Source organism: Eretmochelys imbricata, chromosome 14 (genome assembly GCF_965152235.1).
Source record: "Eretmochelys imbricata isolate rEreImb1 chromosome 14, rEreImb1.hap1, whole genome shotgun sequence".
Classification (NCBI taxonomy): Eukaryota; Metazoa; Chordata; order Testudines; family Cheloniidae; genus Eretmochelys; species Eretmochelys imbricata.
In genome coordinates, this window is record NC_135585.1 from 14,706,399 (window position 1) to 14,724,657 (window position 18,259).

The following is an 18,259-nucleotide window of genomic DNA, read 5'->3' on the forward strand; positions in this document are numbered from 1 at the left end:
CTCTTCATTTCAACCGCCAGCCTCCAAAATTCCCCGTTTTCCAGGGACATGTTCCCCCATTCACTTCCGGTTGCTCCGGAAGTAATATTCCACTGTTCCTCATAGGTTGCCCAGGATATTGTATTCCTGTGTTTTTCTTTACTGCCTTGCGCCTGGGGACTCCCCCCTTAGCACAGAATAGCCGTTGGGTTACGTGCGACGCGTGAGGAATTTGGTGTGACTCGGAGGCCGCTGGTGACCCGGAAGTCAAGTCCGGCTCTTCCTGGGAGGGGGAGAGGGGCAGTTGTGAGGGGAGCGATGGCTGCCGGGTGCCGGACCCAACTCTCCCCCCAGCGCTGAGCGAGGGTGGCCGCCCTCGCCTGGGACTCCCCAGGAAGTCACGGTCCAGGATGGCAGAGCTGATGGCGGCGGGGGATGGGCCGGCCCGGGGCCGTACGCCCAGCCCGGTGCTGGGGGGCATCCCGGTTCCTCCCGGGCCGCCGAGCCCTCGCCTCACCGGGCCTGCCTGTTCCGCAGGGGGGCTGTCTCCGCGTAGCTCCGAGCCGCCCGTCCCGGACAAGCCTGGGTCCGGCTCCAAGTGGGTCCGGCTCAATGTGGGCGGCACATACTTCGTGAGCACCCGGCAGACCCTGTGTCGGGAGCCCAAGTCCTTCCTGTGCCGCCTCTGCTGCCAGGACGGGCCCGAGCTGAGCTCGGACAAGGTGAGGGGCTGCGCGGGGCGGGCAACGGGCGCCGTAGAAACCCCCGACGCCGTGTAAACTCATATGGAGACTAAACTCCCCATCGCACCCTCACGGACGCTTCATCCCTCCCCCGACCCGACTCACCTGCCCCCCGCTAGAGATCCAGAGGGGTCCGTGCCTCCCCTTCCGCCAGGAAATAGCAGGACAAAACTACATACATACATACAAAACCACCCTTAACCCGTGTGAGCCATAACCACCAGCACGCCCAAATAGTGGGGGGCAGCGTCTCCCTACAGACTCTAACGCCCCTTCCATTCACAGCAGGCTCCTCTCAGGCACACACACCAGTCTAGGCTTTGTGCTACTTCTGCTGGTGGGAGGGGACCTAGCTCTGATCAGACAGTTTAAGGGGGTTGAAGCTGTGGGCATTTATTCACCCAGCATAACCAACCGTACCCCTCTCATCCAGATCATCTGCTGTGAGCATAAATCTTTCCTCTGCTACATCTCCTGTCATAAAAGGAGATAGACATAGACACAACCTATTACTGTCCCCTGTACTATTCCACTGCAGCTATACCCACATCACAAAGCTAACTACCAGCTTTTTTTCCCACACCCTCCTATACTCAGCACAGATAAGTTTGTATCAAATGCCCCCAAATCCTTTAGGCTGCCACCTAAACAATGACTTATTTATAAGGACTAATGAGTTTAGGTAAGTCCTCATCTATTATAAAACACTTGTCTGTTCTCTGGATCAAGTATTTAGTAACTTTTCTCAGCCTAGGAATATATTTGTCATTTCTCCTTTTCTTTATATTCATCTGTGGTTTGCTTTATTACTTACTAAGTGTATTATATATCTATTTACTTTGGTCTGTGGCTTTGAAAACTCAGATTTCAACCTCTCACCCCTGCTGGGAATTTCACAAATAATTCACAAATTTCATTATGTTGGGAACCGCAATCTTTATTTTCTATCATATTCTTTATATAATTCTCACAAAACACTTTAGAGAGAGATTAGATACAGAATTAAAAAACACTCCTTCCCAACTACAAGATTAATCAGGAGTTAAAATTCCTGCCTGTCAAATAATCTGTTTATTAATTGTTATATTTATTATAATTATTATTATAATAGCTCCCATTACCTTAGTATCTCAGTACAGAGTAAGAAGGTTAAATTTGTTAGTCTCTAAGATGCCACAAGTACTCCTTTTCTTTTTGAGAGTAAGAAGGGGCTTTGGGGGTGGGGGGACACACATTTATTCTGCTGTAAAGCAGACTGCCCCAATCTCAGTAGCACCTAATTTGCTCAATGAACAAAATAAGTTGAACCAGTCTGTGGTGTTTAAAAACAGGACTGTGCCCTACTTGTAATGATCATGAATGCTTGCTGCATCAAAGTGTATTTCAAAAAGGTCTGTGCTGTTATTGTGTGTCAACACGTTAAGCTTGGTTCAAGAAATGTTTTTTTCACCTGTTAATTGTTGATAATTTTATAATGTTGTGCACTGGGAAAGGCCCAACATAGATCTAACTTATTATTGCAATGTTGATTTTAAGAAGTGGAAAAATAAGGAGATGCTCGAAGCACCTATTGCATAGTTTAGAAATCAACGTGTCCAGAGGAGATGCAAACCATTAATAATTTTCAGTGAAGCCTGGGTTGTATGTGTCTTTTATTTTTCTTTAATTTCCTCAGAAACATTGTTTTGTTTTCTGATTGAACAAGTCACAGAAACAAAAAGCAGACTGACATAAAAAGACTGCAGTTTTTGTAGGAGCAATAACGTTTGTCCCTGTTGTCACAGTGCTGCGTAAGTGCTAATCTGACCTATATTTTTATTTATTTTGACTTACAGGAAAAAACATTTATCCTTTAAGGTGCCTAGGTTTCATGCCTGCTGCATGGATCCAGTTATAGGATTTGGGGCTTAGTACATAAACAGTCAAATATTTTTAAAATTTCAACATCAATAAATATTGGAACCACCAAGACAAACATGTTACCTTATTGTAACCCTGCCCCGAATCCTACTAATTGTTTATTGCTGTCTGTTATCACATTATGTCTAATTATTGGGCCCACTCCAGCAAATATTCATAAGAGTAGTCCCCATTGCCTCCCTTGAGATAGAGTTTGCAAGATTATGTTCTAAAGTTGTAATATATTCAGGTCACAGACTATCTTATTTGTCTGTAAAGGACAGTAGAAATATTATTTATTTCTAAACCTCATCAGTAGCATTTGGTGCTTTAGGAAAAGATATTTGTGCCAGTAGTCGCATCTAAGAGATTAATTGGTACATACAGGCATGCTGAATCCAGCATGGTATGTAAAGATAGAGATTTGAAATAAAGATTAACAAGGACTGTCTGTCTATGGAAATATGATTTAGAGAGAGAAATTAGTAAAATGTTAAATCTGTATCTTGAGTGATAAGCTGAGATTTGGACTGTGTTCAAGGAAGTTTTGTTCAAAAGATATATTTTATGGAACAAGAGCCATTTCAGAGTAGTTGAATTTTAGAGCTGATGCTAATTTGCATTGTGGAGATTGCCTGATTCCCAAAGCGTCCTTTAGCCTTGGTGTAATTTTCAGATAAATGAAATGGCATTTAGGAGTTAGTATAAGGTTTTGAGATTGGTATTTACATATAAACAGAAGGATATTAAAAAAAAATTGGAGTTGCCTCTTTTTACATGAAAGAAAACCCAATTCCTGTGATCAGGATGATCTATTTCATGCTATTGCTCCCACACACCAACTTCTCTGGTTCACTTTAACAGGTACTCATGCTGCATCAGAAGTTGCAGAAAGAAAATTAGTATAGACAGGCTCACTTGCCATACTGTACATTCAGACCTTCTCCACCCTGAACACTACTCAATATTGCAAACATGGGCCTGTCTACACTACAGACATTTTGCAAAGTTTTCTCATCATTAACACCAATACAGCTTCAGGGGGTTAGTAATTTTAGGAGTCCCAGTGTAGGGGGGCATCTAGCTTGACTCCCATGTGTGTTTCACAGGATGAGACCGGGGCATATCTCATCGACAGGGATCCCACTTATTTTGGTCCGATCCTGAACTACCTCCGACATGGAAAACTCATAATAAACAAGGAATTGGCAGAAGAAGGTAAGAAAATTTATTGCAGAGCGAACAACTGTAAATGCCCCATTGGCATTGTTTGACTTGCCAGTCATTACCTAGAGCTAGTCTGGGTGTGGAGGCTTCCTAATACATTAACATGGTGCCTTGTGCGTAAGCTCCATTTTGCAATAATACTGTGTTTTCTTTTAGATTCCCACTAAGACGCTCATGAATAAGATGAAGCCGATATATACTGGAAGCAGAAACCTCTAGATCGTAATGCAGGCTATCCTTGCTATGCTTAACTCATTGGCTTTGAACAGCAAATTGTACTTTTTGAGAAAGAGGAGACATTCTCTAAGAGTGTTCTCTCTTTTCAAAAACTGCAGTCCTGTGTGTCCAGAGACATTAATGGCTTTTTGTAATATGCTGAGATAATGAAACAGGTTGATTTGAGATGGCTAAACCTATTTTGCCAAAAGCCTCCAATAAAAGAGTAGTATTTCCCTATTACAGGCTGGTGGATTACTATAATCCTAGAGAAGGGGGAGTATGCTTCTGTTAGATAGCATATGCTTTCACATAAGGAGGCTATAACCATCTGAGTACAGCATTTTCTTCCAGACTTTGATCAATACCACTATCTATTCTGCATCCATTTATTGTACCACATGCAGGCTAGATTGCAAATATAAAGTTAACTACAAATCAATACCATGCACCGCATCCTTTTGATAAAATTGTCCTTATTCTGTTGATTAACAGAATTCCTTCCTCTGCTTTGGATTTTTGTAGGGGTACTGGAAGAAGCAGAGTTTTACAATATTGCATCCCTGGTGCGTCTGGTGAAGGAGCGGATACGGGACAATGAAAACAGAACCTCTCAAGTAATGCATGTTAAAACTTAAGTAGAAAAACTCAGTCATCAGGATTCAGTCATTTATAAAGGTGTGACAGAGGGACAATGCACTGCAGGGCAAGACATATGGCAGCAGACTTGGTGTTTAGTCTCTCAAGTAGTTGTGTGTCCCTACTTTCTGATGGATCCAACATATCATCGAGAGCGCGCATCCTTCATGGCTACTGGCACAGGCTCTCAAATCTACTCCGCAATATTTGCAGGTAGAGGTCAGGAGCAATTGAATAGAAGGGGGCTGGAAATAGGGTCAGTTGAAACAAGGCATGAAAATGAGGACTCAAAGGCAGTAGATGGGACTTTGGGATCCAAAAAGCAGAATAGCTACCTGACCTACTAGAAGATCTTATGAGTATGTGGGCCATGCATCCCATTTAGAGAATGGGAGTTGCTTTAATATGTTTTATTAAATTGGCAGTTAATAAAAGTGCAGTGATACTATTTTGGCAGAAATTGTTAAGTTGCATAAACAGTTTGTGTGAGTGCCTAGTGTAGTCTATCTCCCTTTCCTTGGTATGGGACGTTACTGAATTGGGGGTGGCTCTTTCCCTAAAGCCAACCCTAAGAAAGGAAACTTGGGTGATTTTCTCTCCCATTATATTTACAAAATGAGCTCTATGGGTATGCTTGTCTTGTCCTTCCCAGACAATTTTAATATTTCCATCAAATATAAGCCTTTTCAGAACAGCATCTTCTCTCAGCATTTCTTTATTGCAATTCTTTTTGCTGCTGAACTGTTATTTTTAATTTGTAGACTCAATACTAGAAAAGTAAAATTTTCAAAACATACCTGGAGGACTTGGGCTCCTATCATTTACATGCTTTTGACAATGTCACCTCAAAATCCTCACTACCCTCAGCAGGAAAAAAAATTCAACTATATAATGTAGACTAGCTTGGGAAAGTCTATGCAACTCACTCTTCCTCTTCTATTATAATCCTCAAGGCACAAAAGAGATCAGGTTTCCTTACAAGAAGACACTAAAGCCTCAGCTGTATTTGTTTGAAAGCAAACACAGCTAAGCCAACTCCCTCTCCTGATTTTAAAATTCCTGCTTTTTGGTTTTTTTCCCCCCCTTGGTGCTTTAGGGACCTGTGAAACATGTGTACAGAGTTCTGCAGTGCCAAGAGGAAGAGCTTACACAGATGGTGTCCACTATGTCTGATGGATGGAAATTTGAACAGGTACTGTTGCTAATGATTGCCATTCCTATATCCAAAGAAAGGGATCCCCATGTGGGAACAGCATATGGAATGAGTTTAGATTTCTGTTTAACTACCCCTCTTACGACTCCTCCCTGTTGGGGGCGGGGAGTCTGTATCCAGGATCAGTCCACCTTATATGGAATAACTGGTAGGGGAACAACAGTAGCTTACTGAACCCAGAACAGGAAATAATGTTTCCTTGAGATCTATTGTATCCTTGTCAGACTCTTGAGTAATTCTTCTCTCCTCCCACTTTTCCTGGCCCCACTGTGGAGCTTTTATCCAAGGAGAATGAATGGGATCCAGGAGAAGTGAAAACTACTTTCTTCAGAGCCCACCAGCACAACCCCTTCACAGAGAAGTGTTGAGAGACATGAGAAATACCTTTCCCTGCAAATGCAAAACATGCTGCATTTACAACACAAGTTTGCTGGCCATGTTTCAAGGGAGTTGCCGAGGGCATAAATCAGCTGATACCAACTTTGGTATCAGAAATCACAAACAGTTCTCTTGTGTGGATGTACAAAGGACTTAAGCCACCAAGCTAGTCTATATATCATGACAGTTCCTGAACTGTAGCCAAGATAGATCTGCAACATCAGCTTGCAATGAAATATGATGACACCAAATGGCTCATAGGACTAATAGGTTACAGCCTTCAGTTCTAGATCTGTTTAAATCCTGCCCAGTTTAACAGTGACCAAAAGCTGTAACTGGACATTGCACAGCTAGCAGACTGTGAAATGTGATGGTCCAGTGTCCATTTTCCAGTGGACAAGCATCCATATCACATTTGGCACTATTTACTCTTTGTTAGCAGTCTTAACACAGACACCAAGGATTGACTAGGGTGAGGAATTCAATTCCCCTGTCATACCTTGACAGGTTCTCTCTATGGCTATGAGCTAGGGCTGTGATTCCTCTGCTTATGTACACATACTCCACTAGCTCAATGAGAGCTAGGGCGAGTATAAATAGCAGTGTAGCTGAGGTAGGACAGATAGCAGCTATATATCTTTCCTAGTTAACATGCATTCTATGTATCCACAGTGATTTGTGGTCTGAAGTGCAGCTGTTTAAGTTCATTATAGTTTAGACAATCAAGTGGTAAAATACAAAGGGAAAACACAATCCATTGACATCCTAAAACCAAGTCTTTTGTCCTCAGTAGTGAATCAATGCCACCATTCATTGTACAAGCCATTTCCATTATTATAGCTTGGCTAATCCTCCTTCAGACCTGCAGAATAATGAATATGATTATTATATTAAGGGGACAGTGATCTGCATCTATCCCTTGTTATAAGTGTGAGGTTCTCTTTTCTAAAATCCTTTGTGCAGAACTAGTGTATCCATTAAAATACACATAAGATTCATACTGTTTTTCTTCAGGATGTGAAATCCAAGGCTGGTCTGAAGAGCAGGGCTGAGAAATACAAATTACTGCTATGCTGTTTACTCCAGGCTGTCACTTTAATGTAATAATTATCAAGGAATTGTGCTGGTTTACCAGGTGTCCTTTAGTTGTTGGAATATGCTGTTCTACCTTTGTGACAAATAAATTGCCTGTCCTGTGTTTCTGCATCAAAAAGTCAGAAGCTGTATTCCTAGAATTTCGTTAAATAGGTGTATTGTCTGGATGGAGTGACTCCTTCTTGAGAGCCTACGTTGCCTGGCATATCCATTCTCTGAAGTATTTGGCTAAGGGTTTGTATTGCAAAATGTGATCAATATTTTCAATTTTTTCATGAATTGGAAAATTGATCATAGCTTTCCATGTTACTTTTTCATGGAATTTTCTCCAAGTTCAACCACCACCAGGGGGCTCTGTAGCACTTCCAGTCATGGACCAAGAATGTACATACTATTTGACAGGAAAGCTTATTACACAAGTTCATACCCCAGAGATTTGTCCTGTTGAAACTTTAGTTCTGACTGGGTTCAACCAGCCACTCACAAGGTGATAACAAGGACAAAGCAAAATCCATTGGCTATTGCTGCATTAATCCTTACATCCTCTCTGTTATTTTCCTGTTCTTCAGTTAATCAGTATTGGATCTTCCTATAACTATGGAAACGAGGACCAGGCAGAATTCCTCTGTGTCGTCTCAAGGGAGCTCAATAATTCTACCAATGGCATTGTCATCGAACCTAGTGAGAAGGCAAAGGTGAGGAGCCTAGTTAAGAGAGTTGTCTTTAAATGCCCCTGTACACAGAAAAAAAAAATTCCTCTGTGCTCTAATGATGCCATGAGGATGATAGTAGTAATTCATTGCACACACTTATTCTCTTCCACTTTTCCCTCCGCCCCCACATCCTCCAGTGAGATTTGCAGTTTTACTAGATGACATTACAGCAAATCTATCCAGATCCAAAGCTCTTTGTACATTTCAGCTTGAGCCATAGATATATGGGAAAAAGGGATGAACTTTGGTTTTTTTTAAATGTGTAAAAAGGAGGGAAGAAAGAGTTAGCACAACTAGGAAGACTGAAGCAGATCACATTTCCTAGCTGACAGCCATTGCAGAGAGTGGAGGTTGTTTGTTTGTTTTACTTTGATCAACCTTTGATCAGGATCTTAAAAATATGAAACTATCCTTCTGAACTTCCTGCATGCAACTGACCTGTCTCTAGAAGAGGCTTTATCATCTCTTATCTCCAGTTTCTCTAAAGGTTCTGAGGGAGGCTCAAAGGTTATAGTGGTCTTGAGTACAGACCTTAGAACTAGTGACTCCACTCTGAGCTCTGCCATACACGCTCGGTAGCAGGTCATTTAAAATCTGTGCCTCTGTTTTCCCAGCTATAAAATGGTTATAATGCTTACCTCACAGAAGTGACTAGGATTAGAGTCTTAACATTTGTGCAGTACAATATATGCTTTTTAAAAATCCTTCTACAGTTCATGCTGTTGAATTTGAGTGGGTGAGGTATCTGGGTAGAAAAATTGAAAATTGCATTGTGGACCAAGACTATGCATCTTTAAACATGCACAGATCACACAGCCTCAAACAATACAAGATTTTGTCAAGGTGCAGCAGAATTTTATGCCTTGCTGTGACCAAAAGCCAAATGTTTTTATCACAGGCCTGTCTTTTCTAAGGAAATCAGTCATTCATAAAAGTTATGTAAAAACCAGCAGCCACTCTGGATGATTCTTTGTACATTCCCCTCCTCCATCAATTTTTCCTTCCCCTATTGACACAAATAGCATTTTTCAAAACATGAGAACTAATATCCAAATTTGTCCAAGTTCAACCTTTATTACACCGGTCCTTCTCTTTTCAGATTCTTCAGGAGAGAGGATCCCGGATGTGATCCACGTGTCTGATTCTGTTATACTCCAAGATGTCAAAAGGGCAATCTAGCTGGGCAGAGCGTTTCTTCGCAGTTCAGCCTTGTTCTTGTACAATAACCAAGCTAACGCAAAGCAAAGCTGAGCCTGTCCTGCCAACAGAGAATAATTCTGGTCAAAACCAAAGGCTTCCCCCTAATCCCAGGAAACAAAGGAAAGAAGAGACTCTTCCAGTTGGATAGTCCCTTTTTCAAATGTTTATTTTTGTTTTCTTGGCCGGCGCTGTATTGAATTTTTCCAACAATGGCTGGGCCGGATTCCCAGTCAGAGCCTTTGGGAGGGTTGCTCAGGTCCATGAGCCCGTGTAGTCCGCCCAATCTCCCGTGGGGTGGAGTGGGTGAAAGAGGATTTGTATTAGAGCTGTGCCATTTTGTGCACCCAGGTTTATCAAGTAGAAAACTTGGAGATATCCTGCAGCGTTCCTCCCCACCAGTTGGCCCCACACACAAATCAGGTGAAAAGGGTTTAGAAGTGAGGGACAAAAACAAGAACTTCTGGTTTTTTTTTTTTTTATACTGAAACTTTTTTCATTCTTGCTTTGTATTTGTTACTTGTCAGGTTCCTGAGAGCTGAGTTAGATACAAAATAAGCCTAGTGGGGAGAGGAATTGTGTTTCTGTCTAATGTGGGCCTTGGGAGGGGTTTACTGCTAGCACTATTATATATGGGATCTTGGCATATCCCAAAGCCCAGTGCTCTTCGCGCATATTTAAAAATCTACATTGGCCCATGCTAGTGACACAGTAAATGGTTCTGTCCTTTATTCTCTCCAGGTTGGATGAGAGTGGTGACAGGGATCCTGTCCCACTTCCCCTCCAGTCCCTTGCCACAGCTCTGTCTTAGCCTGGCATGATGTTGTTACTTGATTTACCCAGGTTAGGGACTTGTTGCTGCCACGTTCAGCTTTGCCTTGTTTGTCTCCAGCAGCATGGACTCCCTTGATCTCCTGCTGTCTTCTCCCAGCAGGAGCAGTTAGGGGAGGCTTTATTTTGTACTGTAGCAAGCAGGTAGGTTTGTTTTAAATCCAGACAGTTTGGGGAGGAGAGCCCCTATTTACATATGGCGATTCCACATCTGCAGCCCTCTCAGTTTTCCACCTTCAGTAGGTCAGCCTAAAGTACCAAGGGGCATTGCAGAGACTTCAGAGGGCTTGGTGAAAGTTGCCAAAGTGTTGTAATGTTTCTTGTCCAAAGTGACGTGTCGACTTTTGTGACTTTTTTTGGAATGCCTTGAATGGACGTGCAAATGTTCGTTTGTGCCTCTCTCTTTAATTCTAATCTTAGCCAAACTGGACTCACTGGTCCCTTCAATGAATGGGTGCCATCCCTAAGCAGTTTCATGTCCCTCCTATCTGGTAAATGGAATTTCATAGGAGTTTGCTGCATGTTTTTCCCTTCGTCCTGGCTTTGTCCTTTGTAGCCCAGTGATCTGGCACCTGGGCTGTTGAGTAGAGTCCCAAACTGCTGTTGAACCAAAGTTCCAGGTACACTGGAATTCGCTGGCATTGGCAAGGCCATCGTGGAAGTTCCTGGATTAGGCTCATGAGCACAGAATTCCTTGTTTGGATTGTTGCGTGTGGGATTCTCCCTGAAGGAATTGGGCTCACTGTGGTCTTGTCAGTGTTTTGTGCATAGGGAAGTTTCCCATCCGGTCTTCTTGTTGATTTGGGGCAGAGGGCAGCAAGCAGTGGCTTCTGAGGGTATGGATGACCTTTTCAATGAACAAGGTGCAGGAAAGAAATTCAGAGGGATACCCCTCTATGCTCTCCAGTCCGGCTTTTCCCCACACTGCTGTCAGTGTACCTCCTCCAGTGGGGTCTTCACCTCTTTCTCAGGAAGGAGGGTTGATTATCTGTAGTACCTAGTCTTGGTAACAGACTGTGCCAAATGTCTTTGAACTCACATTGTGTCAGTTTTGGACTGTTGAAATTCAGTTGGTGTGGCACCATACTCAATAATCTAGCTCTCCTACTCCCCCATTTTCCCGGTCTGTCATGTGATGAAATGGTGTCAGTGTGATTGGACTGGATGCCTTGGCTGGGCCTAAACAACACTGTGATGTGTACATATAGCTCTTATCTATGGGTAGCTTGTAGCCCCAGCCTTTGTCAGTTTGTGGTCACAGCTGAGAAATAAAAAAATGCATTATGCAGTTTAGCAGCATAAAAGCCACATATCACACTAGCCTTCAGACCATCATCTATCTTCCTCTCCCCCACCCCCCCCAGGGAGAAGGGGAAGTTGGGAAAGTCAAGAAAGATCAGACTAATGATAGCAGGAGTAACTTAGCTGCCCTGTCAGACACAGTCAATACAAGCCCAATTGACTTGCTGTTCAAGCTGGTGGGTACGAAGCAGTGCTAGGTTTGCTTGGAGGGTGATGTTTTATCCAGTACAGTGGGAGTTGACAGAATGATACCTCATTGCTTTTTTTTTTTTTTTTTGGGTCATCAAAACACCATGCCTCATGAAGCCCATTTGAGGGGTGCCTGCTGTCAGAATAGCAGTTTGAAAAATATTACCGCCCTACCTTCTCCACACCAGAACGGCTCCAGTAAAACAAACCAGAAGAAGAACCTGATAGTTACAACAGGCCAAGACCGGTTCAGTGTGTCCTGTATAAGTTGCAATGGACTGAACATTTCTGCCAGATACCTGGGGAACAGACTATAAAAGTTAAATCCTGTTCTCTCCCCAACTTCCCTCTCCAATGAGAATTGTTAGAGCTTGTCAGTGGATTTAATGCCCCACTGGAACCCAAATTGCCTTTTCTTCTTCTTAAATCCAATGGAATGAGTTATCTTGTAGAAAATGATTCCTGTCATTTGCATCCTCACTGGATCTCAAGTTCTTTGGTGATACAAAGGGACTGTTCTAGTCTCCTGGGAGGCTATGGACTCCTGTAGGTACAAGGACTTGCAGTCCATCTAGAGCAGGATGCTTTCCCAGATCACCTAGCTGGGAGTTTCTCCTCTTTACTGTCTGTCATAGGTCACCTTTAGCCCTATGAAAGTCTGAAGAACTGGTCTCGCTTGGTCTCCACATTCCAAACTAGTTGTATCACTGCACTGCTGGAGACAGGGCTTTTCATTCCAGTTCCTTTTGCTCAGTCGCAACTATCTCCTCAAACTAAAACTGGCCGGGGGTGGGGGGGATCACATCGAATCACTCCTGTTGACCCTAGAGGGCAGTATATTATGGTGAGTGGGAGGGGGGAAGCAGTGGTAGGAGGTCTGATAGATAGCTGTGGGGTTTTGTATCTCTTGGGAAGGTTCACTTAAAGCATTAGCACTGGGAACGGATAGTGAGTTTTATCTAATTTCCCAGTGGCCTAAATCGTTCCATTATGGGGAGACTGGAATTAACCTTCTCTGAAAGTGTCTTTGTTTCTGCACATTTTTAAATCAATCTTCTCAGGGGTGACTGAGTGGTCCGAGGGGAAGTGGGGGGGTTAGCCACAGGGGTGGGGGCCCAGCTCCTCAGACCTCTGCAGCTTGGCCATGGGCTCCTCACCCTCAGGTTTTGCCTGCAAACCCAGAGGTTTTGTACAGTTTGTCACATGTCAGTGCCCTTTGCTACTGTTTCTCTTTGTTTATTAAATGTGTTTGAATAATGATTCAGATGCTGTGATTAATTTTTTTTTCAATAAAGATTCTGAAATGGGTTGGAAGTTTGACCTAATGTCTTGTGTCCTGCTGCGTTGTTTGTATGGAATTTTCAACTTGGGCTGTCGTCTTTTCAGAGAACTTTCTGAACACCTGTTTTACTCCACTGCCTAACACACACTTGGAAGGAAGGATGCTTTGGTGTAAACTCACAGTACACAGCTGTAGAGGTTACATGGTAAAAAGCAAAGGGGAAGAATGACCAAAAAACCCTCAAACACCACCACCTCTTAGACCTCTGTACATCATGAAGCACAAAAGACTAAAAACACTTTCTCCCCCCCCGCCCCATAAAAGTGGTGATCTACAAGTGTCCATTTGGAAAGAGATTACACATCAGTGTTTAACAGTAAAAATGGTCTTCATTACTTCTTGAAGGTATTTTAAATAGTTATTACATTACCCCTATCATAATGCACCCAGCATTTTCCTGATTTGTCTCTTAAGCAGGATTGATGGATTAGTAGAGATTCAATTTGTTTCCTGTTTACAGGGATTGATTTTCAGAAAGGCTTGAAACACAGAGGAACCAACAGATGGACAATCTGAGTGGGGGAGAGAGCAGGGAAGGAACTAAATTAGTTTTAAAAATTCAGTCAGCCTGTAGTGAGCCTGAAAGCCAGTGTGTGTTTTGTCTCAGGTTTCCAAACAGAAACTGCCCCTCAGAAAATAAATGTCTGAATTTTGGAGCCAAGCTGTTGCTGCCTCCTACATCTGTTCCAGATGCTGCTCTGGCTCTCTGCTTAGCACTAATACCTCTGCTCTGGTGACAGCCTACCTCCAAGAGCAAGGTCACTATCCCCTTTTTTCCTTTCATGGCTTTTGCTTCAGGAGATCAGCATGTGGGAGTTCGGGGCTGTCTTAAAACTTCTGTCTATGTTCATTCTTGTGCTGGGATCTCAAAGTACTAAATGTAAAATAAGCCTCCCATCAGTACCAGAACGGAGAAGTGATTTGCTCAAGATCATGCAGAGAATCAGCAAAGCTGGGAAAAGAAACTAGGAACAAGGAACTGCTAGGCTCTTGCTCTAACCACAAAACTATATTCCTTCTTAAGGTCCATTTCTGAGCATGTGTGTAATCTGCCACCAACTCTGTTCCTGCAGCTGGCAAAGCCTTGGCCACAGTAGGGACTCCCCCCAAGTTTGCCTCCACTGGTGCATGTTTGGAGCCTTAGAGGGAGGAGGACTGCTGGAGTTTTGAACGCTTACCTAACAGTGTCTAATCACCGTAACATTAGCAGCATCTATCAGGTCATCTATGTTGGGGTTCTGGTTATGAAGATCTCTTTAAACTAGACGTCTTAAATTATTTCGATTATGGTCCAGGAGCTGTTGGCAAACTGAACTCAAAAGCTTTTCCCAAGCCCCTGACCTCGGAAGGTGACAGACCACAGCTAGCAATAGTTTCAGGTTCAAAATGCCAACTGCTTTGGCAGAATAGGAAGTTGGGTTGTGTCTGCATGTACATTCATTGTATGCAGTGTTGCTCCCAGGATGAGCGATGGAATATCTTTTATTGGACCAACTTCTGTTGGTGAGAGAGACAAGCTTTCGAGCTACCTGCAGAAGAGCTCTGTGTATGCTCAAAAGCTTGTGTGTTTCACCAACAGAAGTTGGCCCAGTAAAAGATACTACCTCACCCACCCTGTCTCTGTACATTCATTGGCATTCACAACAAAGCAAGCCCTGTAAGCAGCATTTCAAAATAGGAAGTCCATTTATAACTGCACCTCAATTGCTCAGCTTTTGCCTGCTTAACCTGTTAAAGCGTTTACGGATTCTGACTCGTGTGAGTACAGTATCAGAAAAATAGTTCAGAATCTTTGTCAGCCAGGTAGATGGTTTTCCACAACTAACAGTTTAATACGGCTGCATCAGACTGAAAATACATGGTCACTAGGTGGGTTGCTGTGGAGACCACAACTTGGTGGAATCTGGGGAAGAAATCTGTCCCTTATGATATTAACTATCCTCAAACTTGAGCTATTCCAAATATTTATCTCTGTGTTTTCAAGCCATTTCTTTGCTCCCCACAGCAGGCATGTTACAAGATCTATTGTGAGCTATTTTTTAACCACGAGATGAAAGTGAACCCATGTGAAGAAACCCGCTCTTACTACTACATACATACAGCTCTTACTATTTCTGCATGGGCATAGGCTCTGAAGTTTTCTAACATTCAGGAGTGTTCGGATCCAGTGCAGTAGGGGAGGGAGAACATAAGAGCAGCCACACTGAGTCAGACTAAAGATTCATCTAGCCCAGTATCCTGTCTTCCGACAGTGGCCAATGCCAGGTGCTTCAGAGGGAATGAACAGAACAGGTAATCATCAAGTGATCCATCCTGTTGCCCATTCCCTGATTCTGGAAAGCAGAGGTTAGGGACACCATCCCTGCCCATCCTGGCTAATAGCCATTGATGGACCTATCCTCCATGAATGTATCTAGTTCTTTTTTGAACCCTGAAGGAGGGAGTATAGTTGGGCTGCATGTTGCAACATAGCTGGCCTCCAGTTACAGTCTGGAGCTTTGCCCAAGAGCTTTTAAGAAGCAGAACTCTTAAGAAAGGAACACTGCCACATTTCAGTGCCTGCTGCTAGTCTAGTGTCTCCACTCCCTGTGCAGCTCCTCTGAGGTTCATTCCAGCACCCTTCTTCCAAGGAAATGGACGAGTAAAGTCAGCCTCTCCAGTGGATCACGCTGTCTGATGGCATCATAATTGGAATATTCAGTGAAGCTTGAGTTTGGATTATGAGGTCATCCAGAAGACTTAGCTGTCCCATGAAGGGCTGCCTACTGGAAGGGAGTCCTCAGGGGGAGCTGCTAAAGGGCCAGGGAGAACAAAAACCAATCAGTGACTTGTCATTGGAAGGGGCGCCAGGCTGTCTAAGTGGCAACTGTCAGGGAATATCCTTTGGTATTGCCATGTAACTGCTTCCTCATTGGCATGGGGAGGCATGAGTGACCTCATATCCAAATAGATCAGGTAAGTATGGGGCATTTGACACAGTCTGGTTTTGCAATAGAATGATCACTGACCCAGAATTGGTAGGCCCATAAAATCCGTTCACTTTGTAAATCTTTGGATTGGTCACCACCTACCACCCACTGGAATATTCTATAGGAAATTAACAAGATTTCATGTCTTTAAAAATATAGTAATGACATGATGAACTATCATCTTCTACAGGCGGTTTTTGCCATGTCAAGAGAATGGCCTAAATTCTGCCCTGCCATAAGCCAGTCACTGTTGATTGCAATGGGAGATGAGCTCATTTAGTCCAAAACTGAATTTGTCCGGAAAAATAGTTCTTCCCTGAGAGTCTTTCAGCCCAATGAATTTGAGTACCTCAGCTGAATGAGGAGGGTTGTCTCTTGCCCTCTCCAAAGTAGCCTGTTTGTGGTCCTTCAGGCTTTCGAAAGGGACATATGGTCTCTGCACCTGCTCAACTGTGCTAGAGAACAGTCCACACCTGGGTTGGGGTCCTGCATTTCCTCATGTTCCCCTTGCTCTGATCCCTTGTGTCTTTTTGGTGGGCTGCCAATACCCCAAAAAGATAGACTTGTAGTAGCCAACCTCTATGTGGCGCTACTGGGAAAAACTCCAACTATGACTGTTCATGCTGATCTTAGTGTCTCTGGTCTTGTTATTGTGACCATCCTTCTCCTAGCTAACAAAGATTCAACATTATGAGTTCTTGTACTATTCCCTCACTATTATCACACAGCAATAGAGTATGCCGTCCCCACAGGCCCTCCAAGCTAGGAAGCAAGGAAAGAGCCATGCAGGCAGATTGATCCACAGAAAGGAACTGCTCAAGCAGAAGCTTATTTGCCTAGATACAGAGAAGTACATCTATCGATAGTGTAGGACATGGGACCTAGGACTCCCAACTATCATTCCCAGCTCATATGTCTACACTGTGATAAAAAAAAACCCTGCAGCACTGATTTCAGAGCCCAGGTCAGCTGATGCAGGCTCAGGTTATAAAGTAGCAATGTTGATGTTCACATTTGGGTTAGAGCCCAGGCTCTGAGACCCTCTCCCCTCACATGATCTCAGAACCCAGACTCCAGCCCAAATATCTACACTGAGCCCTGCAGTGTGGGCCAGCTGCTGTGTAGACGTACTCTCAGTGACTGTGAGAAAGTCACTTGACTGTTCTGTGCCTCAGTGTCCACTTCTGTAAGCTGGAGACAATGACAAATACTTTATTTAGTGATTGTGAAGCTTAATTAACATCTGGGAAGTGCATGGAGATCTTTAAATGAAAGGGACTAGAGAAGGGCCACATGGTTGGTTTGTTTGTTGTTTAAAAAAAAAAAGAAGAAGAAGAATACACACCCATGTGGGGGGTGCAAGATAACTGAAATGAGAGGACTCTAACCTAGCAGATAAAGGAGTAATGAGATCCAGCAGCTGGAAGCTGCAGCTACACACATTCACACTGGAAATAAGGTGCACATTTTTGACAGTAAAGGTAATGGAACTATCAGAACAACTTACCTACGGGGCGCTGGAACAATTTGTATAGTGGGAGTGCTGAGAGCCATTGAACCAGGGGGCTTATTCCTTCACCCACTTACTTCCCTGGTCCTTCTCGCATGAACAGAGAGCAACAATACCCGAAGTCCAAAGGTGCAAACAATTTGATGTTTATTGGGGTGAACTTCCAGCAAGCATGATTCCAGTTTCCTTCCTTAGTGTCCCCCTTCCCAGCTCTGGCACCACAGAGCCTTACACCTGTGTCCCTGTTCCCATTCCTGCCCTTAGCCAAACATGATTCCAATTTCCCCACCCCCATTCCCTGTTCCCATTTCCCCCACACACATCCACACACCTTGATTGACTGCAGACTATATAGTAAAACTTGAGTTCTGCTTAGCTATATCTTAACCAATCATTTTACTGAAATTTAACTAACCAATCCTAACATATTGTAACATGATTATGTAACCAATTATATCCCACCACCTTAATTAGTTTACACCCAGCAAAATTAATTATACAGCAGACAGAAACAATCACAGAACCAGACAGAGATTATACAGACAAACAATGGGGAAATGGGGACTACAGTGATAGAACAAACACAGAAATGAGGATTTCACATCCCAGCTATTGATAAGTGAGTTCTTGCCAGACAGGATGCTATCAAACTAAGTTTCCTTTTACATCTTCTAGGCACTTCCCTTTCTCTGGAGGCGATAGGAACACAATCCTGTCCTGATAATGCCTAACAGCCCAATAGCACCTTATTTCAATGTGACTAGTTTGGAATGTGAGGATGTGACCGGTCGCTTCCCAGCTTATGGCGGCCTCTGTT

General features: G+C 43.4%; 1 protein-coding gene across 1 annotated transcript; it reads left to right on the forward strand.

Annotated features, from left to right (window-relative positions):
• The first annotated feature begins 123 nt into the window (after nucleotides 1–123).
• Nucleotides 124–12,946, forward strand: KCTD2 (potassium channel tetramerization domain containing 2). The gene is made up of 6 exons (XM_077833070.1): nucleotides 124–701; nucleotides 3,731–3,839; nucleotides 4,590–4,681; nucleotides 5,800–5,895; nucleotides 7,959–8,084; nucleotides 9,202–12,946. Exons 1-6 carry the CDS (start codon nucleotides 390–392, stop codon nucleotides 9,229–9,231), a joined length of 765 nt encoding a protein of 254 aa, XP_077689196.1. The 5' UTR covers nucleotides 124–389; the 3' UTR covers nucleotides 9,232–12,946.
• Nucleotides 12,947–18,259: the final 5,313 nt, after the last annotated feature.

Coding starts and splice junctions, on each gene's coding strand:
- KCTD2 (XM_077833070.1), top strand. CDS start 390: ATGGCAGAGCTGATGGCGGCGGGGGATGGGCCGGCCCGGGGCCGTACG. Junction 4,682..5,799: donor ATGAAAACAGAACCTCTCAA/GTAATGCATGTT, acceptor TTGGTGCTTTAG/GGACCTGTGAAACATGTGTA. Junction 8,085..9,201: donor AACCTAGTGAGAAGGCAAAG/GTGAGGAGCCTA, acceptor TTCTCTTTTCAG/ATTCTTCAGGAGAGAGGATC.